The following is a 12,818-nucleotide window of genomic DNA, read 5'->3' as shown; positions in this document are numbered from 1 at the left end:
GATTAGTTTTGCAAAGATATCAAGTTCAGACATAGCGGCATAGAAGCAGTTCATTTTCGTGCTATCGAAGTCAGCTTTAAATCGACGAAGACGTGGTGTGTGTCGATCTTCCTTTCATGAATATTTTCCAACGTTTGACTCAAAGTAAAAATTTAGTCGATTCTAGAAAGCTACACTGGTAAGGTCCAATCAGTTTGTTGACGGTGTAGTTCTGTCTTTCACACACTACGTTCGATAAGACCTGATATGCGATATTAAGGAGGCTTATCATACAGTCATTAGCGCAGATTGTTGGTCACCCTTTTGTATAACCAACTGGCTTAGTTTTAGGTGATAAATACAATCATTAGGTGCACAAAACTATTTTACTCTGTAGTAACATGTTGAAATAGTATAAAAAAGCTGGGTACCCTATTTCGAGGATCGTCCTGAAAATCAGGGCTGGAATGAAGGGAATCCATAATTGTAGAATACAAAGAAGTGATTGTTCTTGAAAGATAACCTTAATGATCAAGTTTCAGAAATCTTGTGTGGAAAAAAAGTTGTTAAAAGTGTTTGACTTTATATTTTTGGACGATATTTATAAGCTGTAAGCCAAGACGGTCCAGATCTTATATATGGTAGAAACTTTTTCATTGCAGAAATCCCTTAGGCTAACCCCTAAAGGTGGTTTTTAGAAATAATTAATATTCGAAGATTTTTTTTTGATGGAGTCAAAGTAAAGGCCACCCTGATATCGCATATTGGCAGTGCTCTTCTTTGAATACGGATATGGTTTTTGAAATGAGTATAAAAAATAGATGTTTTTCAAAATACCTTATATAAAAAAGTACCAAAATTCATTTTCATAAAGAACTTTTTGTTTCGAATAATCCCTTATCGTTGCTTGTATTCATGAAAGGCTAGAGATAGATGGCGTCTGTGATATTTCGACTCTGTATATATAAAAAATCGTCAAATTCTATTGAATATTTTTTTTATGTTTTTGTCCAAGGCTCAATATTGGTGGCGCTGAGTTATACTTTTCGTAATTTTAATGAATTTTCATCGAAAAATATTACTGTTTTATTGTACTTATATTGATGAATCTGTTTATGTGTTGGTATTTTTCATAAAACGTCTGTTATATGGTATTAGAAAATGATTGCCTTTATTTTAAAAATATGATTTTGGGAATTATGTAACATTTTAATACCTCAAAAATGCGATAACAACATTTCTAACTTTTATGTAAAGAAAATTAAAACGAAACTTGTTTTTTATTTTTTTAATTCACTACATTTTTTATTTATAGCATTTTTCGCATGTAATCACTTAATATTTAACGCAAGTATAAAAAATATATTTATTATAATACAATTTTTTACAATTCTTCCACAGAGAACATGTTTACATAGTTACAGTTTACAGGCATTTCGTATGTATGTATGTTATATTGATAGTTTTTACGGACTTTTCGTTGCTTTCCTAGTTGTCGACTCTTCGCTGCTTCTACCGCTTGGACTTTTCTTTTACATTTGCGTTCATTTTTTCATTAAAAATACAACATATACATTTGAGTATTAGTAAGACTGTAAAACTATGAGTGAGTGAGTGAGCAATTGAGTGATTGAGTATAGTAACTGAGGGGAAATGAGTATTTTCCATTTGAAAATGTTTAGTTTCGACGAGGGTTTCATGTAAACGACTGAGAGAGAGAGAGTGAGAGAGAGAGCGAGATAGCAGATGTGGGGAATGAAGATGGCTTGGCGAATGAGAGAGAGATGTTTTAACTGCGGGGAGGGCATAGAGATCTAAGTAATATTTACAAAATGAAGAGAGGAGCTTAAGAATGGCAGTGTGCCTAAACGAATGCCTTTAAGAGTAGAGCTGTGACTCAAAGTATGAGTAAATAATTGAAATGTGATTGAGTTGAAAGCGACTGATTGAGTGTTGTGTTCAAGTAGGTCTTTCGAACTACTCCAACACACTGTATCACACTAACGAATGCATCCTGAGTCTCTGCGCTGCATTCCTGCCTCTCCTTGTCTCTCCATTCTCCACACACACACGCAACATTCTCCAACGTTCTCCGCGACTTTCACTCCAACTCATTTCAATTATTCCTATATAGGTCGTCATCGTAGCATGGGATTCACATTTTACATAGATATATATGTATGTATATTAGTTAATCGTTAATAAATAAATTCTAACGCTTTGCTTGTTTTGTTGCTTTTGTAGTGTGGGATCAGGTCCATTTTATTATTAGCATATGGGGCAGTGTTAATTATCCTTAGTAATGAGAGACATGAGCGTGCGCATCATGTGTGGCATAACCGTAAGCGGAGGGGGCAGCATGATGCGCGACCGAAGCCAATGGTACAGCTGGAGCGGCAGCAACGTGATGCGCAACGGCAATTGGTGCGGGAGCGTGAGCAAGTACGGGAGCGGCATGCGCAATGGCAACTGGAGCGGCATGATGGATGGTTGGGGCACTCTTCGAGACGACTGCGTTGAAACCGTTATGGTCATCGGCGGTGTATTCGACAGTGCGCACCGAACCGTCGGGTTCGACGAGCGAGTATGAGCCCTTCACGACATCACCGTCGCGCACTTCGTGCTGTGACTTAACATCGCCGGTATGCGAGTCGGCGACGCCGTAGTTGTAGTGGTATTTGGGGTAGGCCTGGCGGAAGAGAGAAAAATGTAGTTGTGATTATTCAATTATATATATATGAAACAGAATTTTATAAAACAAATGCAAGAAAATATAAAAAGTATTTAAAATAAATCTTCTTTCAACTAATTGCGCCCTACTTGCATGGCCCAACGTGGGAAAAATTGCCTACTCGTTATGGCTTGTCACTTGCTGGTGTCGCTGCTTATGACTCAACAACGCTGACACCTTTAACGCCACACAAACAATGATCTGCCACATTGCACCCGCGTAACGATTTCGAACTTGCGAAGGTCAGCGGCAGCGTGTGAATGCAGTCGTCGTGTTCTCAGCAACCAAATGCTAATATGCACTTGTTTGTATATGTGTGTGTGTGTTTGTGCGCTTTGTTGCACCTTTGCCTGGGAATTTCGCTGTTGTGGGGCGTATACGTAATTTAATGCAGTTGGTTCGGGGTGTTGCTGAGTACGATTTGCATTGCAACATTTGGGTTATTGTTGAACCAAATAGATAACATGTTGCAATGAACAATTTGTGTGTGAGTTTTGGTGTTTTTTGATTTAAATTTTTTTGTGAGAAGCGAAGTGGCATGAATGGAAATGAAAATTATAAAAAAATATTATAATAGAAAATTTAAAAAAGTGTTAATAAAAATTTAAGAAATATAGGAAATTAAAAAAATCAAAACAATGAAATAATAAAAATTGTAAAAAATAAAATAATAAATAAATAAAAAAAAAATAAAATATAATACAAAAATAAGAATAAAAGTAAAAATTTAAAAATATAAAAAAGTTAAATAAAAAATTTAAATTCTATTTTTGCAAAATTAATTCAGAATTAAAAATGATATGTTGCTAAACTCAATCTAAACAAAAGAAGAATAATATTGGAATGATGTCATGAAAAGTTGTTATATCATGTTTTTAGTAATTTTTTCTATAAAAATATTTTTAAAAGTTATTTTTCACTGTATAACTATGAAAAAAATTTGAAAGCTTTTCTAAAATAAATGTGTTTTATAAAAATTAGTTTAAATGTTAGCTCTGTATTCAATGTCAGACAAAAATAAATCTTCGAATTTTCATCTAATAAAAGATACAATAAATAGTGTTTTATGGAAAAATTAATTTGTATGAACTTTATACTAAAAATTATTTCAAAATAAAATAAACTATTTCATATAGGAGCCAGTTGTTATATTTTGCTTCAAAAATGGGCCGTCAAAAAATTTTAAAAATTTGGCAATTCTTTAAAAATTAATTTTTAATGTTTTGAATAAAAAAAAATATTTTTAAAATTTTATTCGGTCGAAAGTGCCAAAAGCTATTGTAAAAAGTTAACATAAATTAAAATGAATTATGAAAAAATATTTGTAAACTTTTTGTAAGAAAAAATAATAAAAAAATATTATTTTTAAATTTAAACTTTTTTAAATTTAATTAAATAAAAAAAATAAAAAAAAAATATTTTATAAAAATAAAAAATTAAAAAATATTGTTTTTAATTTTACATATTTTTTTAATTTTCTATTAATTTTCAGCTACGTTAATAACGACTTTCTATTTAATACACTTTTTTTTTAAGATTTTTTTGATAATTTTTTTCTTTTTCAATTTTTTTTTTATGTATTTACAATTATTTAACAATGTACACAATAAAATAATTGAATTCTTAACATTATTAAATTTAAAAACATTCTTTGAAATATTGCTTTTTATATACAAATTTTTTTGAAAAAATCTAAAGTACTTTAAATTAAATTGTTTAAGAGAGACTAATTTCGTTTTCAATTTTTAAATTTTGAAAATCGTTTTTTCCTCATATTTTTTTTAAATGAATGAGAGACTATATACACATATGTATATTAACATTTTCATTGCATATACAATAATATAAAAATTTATATATTTTCGTTTATATTTTGTCTTATGAAAATATTCAAATCATAAATTATATGATTTTTAATTTTATTTGAAAAACAAACTCTGGCTATTTTTTTTATCTAACTCAACCTTTTTTAAGTAAAAAGAATCAAGAAAAAAATTTCAATTTAAATTTTCAAATTAAATGCGCGTCAAAACGATCAAAGCATCTCAGCTAACCGCTAGACTCTCATATATTTTACTATAACCACAAGAGCTGTCACAATACAAGCACTTGTTGTTGTATGACTTAAGCGCACACCACTTTGCACACCGACGCCAGCAGATGCAAATGAAAGGTGAGTGCGAAAATAATCTGCACCAAAATTTCAATTTTCACAACTCAAATCAAATTGTGTATGTGTGTGCGTGTGTGTGTTGGTAGTCGCAGTAGTCATAAGCGCCACTCTTACTCAACACACAGTGCAATAACAATAAACACAAGTGGCGTGCAACTGTCAAAGCTACCAATCGCATTTGTTGTTGTTTTCTCTGTTTTTGTTGTTTGTGCAATACCACCGACAAAGCATTGCCAAACGCCGCCAGTGTGTGTATATGTGTGTGCAATTAGGCGGAAAGACCAAACTCTAAATGTGTTTGCTTTGATTGTCATTTTATAGCTGCTGCTGCTGCAGTTAGTATATTATTGTTGTTATTGTTGCTGTGGCTTAGTGTTTATGGTCGTTGGCTGTTGCTACCGTAATTTGCGTGTCAGCGTGTCAGCGCGTTGCCGGCGCCGGTGCGCATATCTGCAACACATAATCTAGAGCAGTGAAGTGCTAGTCGAAATGGCACATCGCACCACAACAACAGCAACAACAACAACACAGCATTTACTGAAAATCTGATATTTGCTTTTGCTTTGATTTGCAAGCGCTTGCGCGCCATTACGTGCATGCGGTGTTTGCTCTAATTTGCTGTAATTGTTGTTTTTGTTATTGTTGTTGCTGCTGCTCTTTTATTGCCGCTCGCTTGTTTGGCTTGCTGCAACTGCGTTTTTATGTGCGCCGATTTAATCAGCGAATTGAAGGCGAAATTATGAAAATGCAAATAGGTGAAGCAGCGTTGCCAACCACAAATAATTATTGGTCAATTTGGGAGCGGGCGCAAGCGACGGATATATACTTTTATAGCTGAGACTGCAAGCGCTGCAATTCTTTTTGCTAAATGTTTGTGTGTGTCTTCTAAGTATCTTGTGTGTGCTTTTAAAGTACCGTTATGAAATTTGGTTTTTCTTCTGTCACTTGGACGGAACATGTATGCATAGGTTTATATGTGTATGCATGTGTGTTGTGACGTCTTATGCAACGAAAATTTGGCGACATTATGCAATTTGACTCGCTAATTTGCACGCTACGAACTGTTTTGCCCCGAAATTTTGTTCGTAAACCGAATAATAAAAGAACGATTTCACACTAATTTGTACTGCTGCGAGGTGCCAGGTTTGTTGCTTAAGTCTTTTGTGTTTTAAGGCATTTTTTGAATATTTCGTATTAATTGCTTCAAATCTGAGAAAATTGTTAACAAATATAATACAATATAAAAAAAAATACAAAAATAATTAAAAAATTTTAATAAATCATAAATAAATAAATATTAAATAAAATAATACCAAAAATATTAAAATATAATTTTTGAAATTTTTTGAAGAAAAATTCATAAAAAATAGCTGCTGCTTTTTTTGCTTTTATTATTTTTTTTTTTGCTATTGGAAAATAGGAAGAAGCTTTTCAAATCAAATTTCTTAATAACACTTACTAATTTACCTCATAGTAATACTTTTCATTGGTTTTCATTAAAAAAAATTAACATTTTTGTAGTACACTTACGTAGTAGTCTAGTCCCTCATCATGCGCTGGGCCATGGGCAGCTAGAAGTGGGCCAGCGGCATAAATACCGGCACCGTGTCCACCATGCAAAACGCCAGCAGAGGCAGCGCTCAATACAGCCAAGCATACCAAAGACTATAAAGAAGCAAGAAAAACAATTATTGAATGAAAAATAATATTTTTACAAAGAGCAAAATTAAAAGCTAATTATATTTTGTTTTTTATTTTTTTTTTATAAAATTTAAAAAAATATTTTTTTTTAATTTTTTTAATTAAAACAAAGAACATAAAATATTTTTTATCAATATTAAAAACAAAAAAATCAGTATTTAAAACGTTATCGAATTTTTTTTCAATAAAAAAAAGTTAGTCAAAAAAAATTAATAAAAAAGTTAATATGAAAAAAAAATTATTTTAAAAATTCAAATATTTTTAATTTTTCTATAATTAAGAAATGTATATATAATATATATGTACAAAAAAATAGCAAAAACTATAGTTTTCAATATTAAAAAACTTCAATATTAAAAAGGAATTGTTTTCCTTTAATATTGAAAGCTATTTTTTTTTTCTATATTAAAAAAATTTATATAATATACTTTTACAAAAAACAGCACAAAATATTTTTTTTAATAAACAAAAAAATATCAATATTTAAAACAATATCAAAAAATTTTTTCAATTAAAAAAAGTTAGTCACAAAAAATTAACAAAAAAATTAATATGAAAAAATATTTTATTTTAAAAATTATAATGTTTTTATTTTTTCTACAATTCAAAAATATATACATATGAAATACATTTTTATAAAAAAATAAGAAAAAAAATAGTTTCCAATATTAAAAAAAAAATCAATATTAAAAAGGAAATTTTATTTAAATTTGAAAAAATCAATACTCAAAAAAAAAATAAAAAAATAGTCTTCACTATATAAAAAAGATTTTTCAATATTAAATAAAAATATTTTAAACAATTTTTTCAATTTCAAAAATTTCAATATAAAAAAGTATTTTTCAATATTAAAAAAATATATTTTTTGACAAATATTAATTCAATGTTTAAATATTTAAAAATTTCAATATAAAAAAAATATTAATATTACAGTATTTGAAAAAAAAAAATCAGTACTTTAAATATATATTCCAATATTTGAACACTCTTTTAATAATGTTATATAAATATTCCTTTGTAAAAGGATATTTAGTTTTCGGTTACTTTGTTCTTTTAACTTCTAAATTGATTTTATTTGAATCTGGCATCCAGCTATATTTAATTTGCATAAAAAAATTTTTCAATATTTAAAATATTTCTAATGTTATTATATATATTTTTAATGACATTTATTTTGAGTTTAATTTTTATTCCTTTATATTTCAAATCTGGTGTTCTGCTACTGTTATTTTGTAAAACGAAAACTAATAAATATAAAATATAAAAAAAAAAAAATAAATAAAAAAAATTATTTTTCAGTAACCAGATATAACAAAATATCTTGATTAAATTTTAAAAACTATTTCTAACGACGTTCTTTTAACTTTTCATGAAAGGATATTTATTTAAAACATTTCGCGTTCATTTTTTATTCCTTCAAAACTAAAATCTGGCATCCTGCAGCCGTTAGTTTGCACATTTTCCAACACTTAACAATTTCGTTTCTTCAATATTTAAACTTTTTTTGGCGGCACTCACTTTGAAAAAGGCCATTTTTGTTTGTAGTTTAAGTTTGTTTGGCGGTTAATTTGAATTTGAAAATTTGCTGTTTAGCTCGTGACTTCCCACTTTACTTCGGTCTAAGCGACTTGAAATGCTGTAGTCAACTGATAACTAGAACCAAGAAGGAAGCTGCTTTTATATATTTGACTCCACCCGTTTGCTAGCGAATGGCGAATTAGCTGAATGAGCGAACTGTATTGCTTTTTGAACTTCGCTTGGCGCGGCCGAAAGCGACAGCAGCGACGTCGACGTCGACGGCAGCCACAACGGCTGTTCGTGTATGAAACCGAAACGCGCGCTGTAACTGTGCAACAATTGCGGGCTGTTTATGTTTGATGTGGTTGTTTGTATTGTTTTTGTTGTTGTTTGAATTATTATTGTTGTTTGTATTATTGTTTCTACGGTAGTTGTTGTTTTTACTATGTGGTATTGTTGTATTTATTATTAGTATTGCTTGATTAGTTAGCTCACTAGTTAGTTGGCTAGCTAGTTGTTGTAGCTACACGCTCGTCGTTACCGTTTGTTAGCTGGCGACGCGGGACGCCTGCGCATTGAATTTGTTTCGTTTGCTTTCGGTTGCGCTGGGCGATTCATTGTTGAAGGCGTTTGGCTCTAACGAAATTAAGAGTAAACCTCAATGCTTAAGGTCTAGTTGTTGTAATGTTGTTGTTGCTGTTATTATTATTATTGTTGTTTATTTGCGGTTTTAGTGTAACAATCGGCATTAAAAGAGCGGTAAGGCACGGCGCACATGCAGATCTACTATATAAGCATGAATATACACACACATACATAGACATACATATGCAGTTATGTGTACGTGTTTGTTGTTGTACTTGTGCTGGTGTGTGTTGTCTGCTCTGCGTGCAAAAAGACTTCTTGCACTCTGCAATGCACTTTATTGTTGTTGTTGTTGCTTAAACTGATTTTCATAAGTATAATTCCTCTCCCACTTTGTGTGTTTTAGCCAGCGCTGCTTTCTGCAAGTAAGAATTGCATTCAAATAACTTTTGTGCATGTGCCTTGTTGTTGTTGTTGTTGTAATTTTTTCATAACAGTGATTACTGTAAAATTTGCTGCTGCAAATTGGCAAGTTCTCACGTCACCTTTGACTTTCTTCACATTAACACGTTCCATATTGTTTTGTACGTAGTTATATGTCTCATATGATCAAATTTGACCCGGACTGACACAAAGTTCTAAATTTTAACGTATTTTAATAAAAGTCTTTTGTTGTAAAAAAACTAGCATAAAATGTTTCATTGATATAGTACATATACCATAAGATCAAATTTGAGCCGGACTGCCAAAAATGATTAAATTTTCACCTATTTTTCAAGAAATCTTTTTAATGCCTTCAAATTGGTTGTTAAAAGCTAAAAACAGATGTATAATTGATTCGACCTATATTAGTCCGGGTCAATTTTGATCATATGTTTAACATATATACCAACCAAGCGTAACGGCTCTAATTTGGCTTCTGAAAAGTTACATTCTAAAAATAACTTCAGAACAACGTATGTATATGTAAGAATACATATATGTATGTAAGAGAATATACGTGTATCTGTCTCTCAACCACATTTGATTGAAATATTTATTTATCGTAAAGCCGTGCGACTTTGTGCTTTATGACCATGGTTATCGAAGCTAATTTAACACGGCATTAAAATTAACGATTGGCGTGGCTGCCGCAAACACTTTCGCTTCTCAAGAATACCGCAGTCCGCAGCGAGGTGTGTAGCGACGTTGCGGCTAGTATTTTGGCCATATTCGGGGTTAATTGAGTTTTAAGTTGAATTTATTTATTTCATTGTTGCTGTTGTTGTTGGTGTTGATCACAAGGCGGGCGGACAGTGCACAACTAAAGTAAGATAATAAGACTCGCTTGATTAATTAATATTTATTAAAGAATCCAATCGAATTCGATTGCATGGCGTGAGCTTTATGGCAATTACTTTCGATTGCGGTAGATTTTTGTAACATACATATGGACAGTTGGCAAGGAAATAATTGTGAGAGGAAAAGATATTAAGCCACAATGATTGGCGGTTGTTAGAATGTTCTAATAATTTTGTTTTTTAAGCTTTTTAAGTATTTATAATAGCTGGTAATAGTTTCATGAACAATTGATAACAAATTTTTCCCTAAAAGAGATATTAAAGAACATTAAAAGTATAAATCCAATAATATCCAAACTCAAAAGTAATCATATTCCCTACAAGAAAATAAGAGAGTATTGACAACTCCCACATTGCGTCACACATTTTTGTAAGGTCAGGTGGCATGGTTCGAGTTCTGAGTTTGTTCATAACTACTTTATTCTCGTGTCCCCAGATATTTTTTTTTAACATCCTCGCGTAGTTGCTTATAATCTGCGTTTCCTAACACCCTACGAGTTTGCAGCTGCAGCAAGTGTTGTTATAGGAAATTCCAGTTTTTAAAGCATATTTTCCAATTGGCCAAAGCCTCCTTATGGGAGATGTAAGCCTGTATATATTCCTTCTGGACCTGTGTAATAATTTCTTAATTTTTCTCTTAGTATATTTGGGACACATTACTTTCGCTTTTCTTTAATTGTATATTTCCATATATTTTAAGCTTTTTATACAAACTATCTATAGAGCTCTCTCTGGATTACTTCTGGTGGACATAATGTTATCTCTGCCTCGGATTTGTCAACAGAAGCTCCTGACATAACCAACTCGTTCACTTTGTCTTTGCCGAAAATGTGCCTGTTTCTGGGAACATATTGTATTCTTTAATGCTGGCAACTAAACCAGTACTCCATATCGAATTATTGGTTGAATGACGATAATATACATCCACATAGCTACATATATTCGATTTTAGTCCCCAGTTTCTGCTAAGTACTTACTTGCACGAGTAGTACGCTATATAAGTTTTTCTAATACCTTTCTCCTATTATTCCCATTTTCTCAGTTCACGTTTCCCCCCCCCCCCCGGTTAACTATCTCGACCATTCTATATTTTTTTTAGAAGACAAATAAATTGTAGTACCACCGCATAGACTGCTGCTTTCACTCGCCTTCCATTGAGTTGAAATAGTATACCGTTCAGTATCACGACCCATAACCTAGAAGCGAGTAAAGAGCACCTCCTTGAGGAGTCCCTCTGATTAATTTTCTAAGTAAGACTTTCTTTCCGGTTTTCATCCACAGAGAAGAAGTTATCATTTTACATCCACTGTAGCACCTTTTTTTTTTAGTTTTCTGAGAACCAAAGAAAAACACTGCTAATTTTCTTCAAAAAATTTTTGCCTAAGCAAGCTAGCAAGGATATCCATGATCCTGAAGTTACTACGGTTTATGAGCTTGCGGCCGATTATAATTCGTTAAAAGCTCCGCCGTTTTTTTTTTTCGTGAATTCTTGGGTAAAAAAAAATAACAAATCCACCGTAAACGATGTTCCCTAGCCGCCATTTTGCCAGAAAATGGAAGAAATGGCCATCGTTTTTTTACCAATATTACAAGTAGATGAAAATCACTGAAAAGCGCCTTATCCCAAAAAAATATTCGAGCACACGTCAAAGATGGACCACTAGCAAAGAAAATTATATGTCGCACATTACATTTTTTCTTCGTTGAAGGCAAAGCAAAAAGCCACGGCTGCTGCGCAAAACGGTGGCCAACAGTCCGGACATGTTGTGTAGGAAGGCGTAGCTAAATGTTCTAATGAGATTTGTAAGAATGTCATCCAACTCCTCTTCCCTACGATCCAAAAACTCTTAACTCGGACCTTTATTATGAAGAATTGAACCGTCTACAATCGCCCCAGCAAGCGAACAATCACATTGGTTGCCGGACCATATTATGTGTCTACCATCGTAGTCTGGACATCGCACCAAGTGCGATCTTTTATCCACGTTCTTATCTACGATTTTGCTTGATTAAAAAATGTTAGTTTATGTGGGTTTGTTATATAATTTAGGAAGGGTGGAGAAAGAATGAATTTTCCAGAATTTATTCTGAGAAAAACTTTAAATTTATGATCCAAAAATGTGTACCACATATTATGAGTATCTTCTAACCCTCGTATTTTAAGATTTAGTTTTAAGATAATTCTTTTCAAATTTGTGTTTATTTAAGTTTGACAATATTTACGATGCGAACGATCTAAACTTGTTCTGTGTGTGTTCCTAAAGCAATATGTATGTAGGTTCTATATCTATTCAACTTCTACCAGACAGTTAATATTGAACTAGAGTGTATTTTTGAATTACTTCAAGAACTTATTATGAAGAAAATCCACCCCGTCATTTGAGTTTAATTTAGACACCTTTTAAGAACCTCCATACATCAAATAAAAAACCATGCAAGAAACATCCGCCATGATTTGGGCAACGGGGAAATCAAGTCATAGGCTTTTAAACAATGTTGTAGCACATTATGAATCTATTAATAATTATATTAATTTTTTATTACATTATGAAGTACTTTAAAACCATCAAATCATATTTACAAACAAAACTACTGAATAAATAGTTAACTTAAATTACAAATCAATTACAGAAAGGCCACAACCTGTAAACAAATAGTGCTGTCTTACATTGAATGAACTGAGCCAATCGCGTGCATTCTTACGAAAATTTCCCGCAATTCTTGAGTACTTTATTTCTCTACCGTTTCGTTCAAACCGCTATTACACACTTGTTGTTGTTACAACAACGTG

General features: G+C 31.7%; 1 protein-coding gene across 1 annotated transcript; it reads right to left on the bottom strand.

Moving 5' to 3' along the window:
- Positions 1-1,258: 1,258 nt before the first annotated feature.
- On the bottom strand, positions 1,259-8,257 carry LOC105222454 (cuticle protein 7). The gene is made up of 3 exons (XM_011199798.4): positions 8,103-8,257; positions 6,414-6,548; positions 1,259-2,668 (listed from the first exon to the last, which is right to left on the bottom strand). The coding sequence occupies exons 1-3, from the start codon at positions 8,115-8,117 to the stop codon at positions 2,276-2,278; spliced, it is 543 nt and encodes a 180-aa protein (XP_011198100.1). The 5' UTR covers positions 8,118-8,257; the 3' UTR covers positions 1,259-2,275.
- Between the last annotated feature and the right edge of the window lie 4,561 nt (positions 8,258-12,818).

The sequence above is a fragment of the Bactrocera dorsalis genome, chromosome 5, assembly GCF_023373825.1.
Source record: "Bactrocera dorsalis isolate Fly_Bdor chromosome 5, ASM2337382v1, whole genome shotgun sequence".
Taxonomy (NCBI): domain Eukaryota; kingdom Metazoa; phylum Arthropoda; class Insecta; order Diptera; family Tephritidae; genus Bactrocera; species Bactrocera dorsalis.
This window is presented reverse-complemented; position numbering and strand designations above follow the sequence as displayed.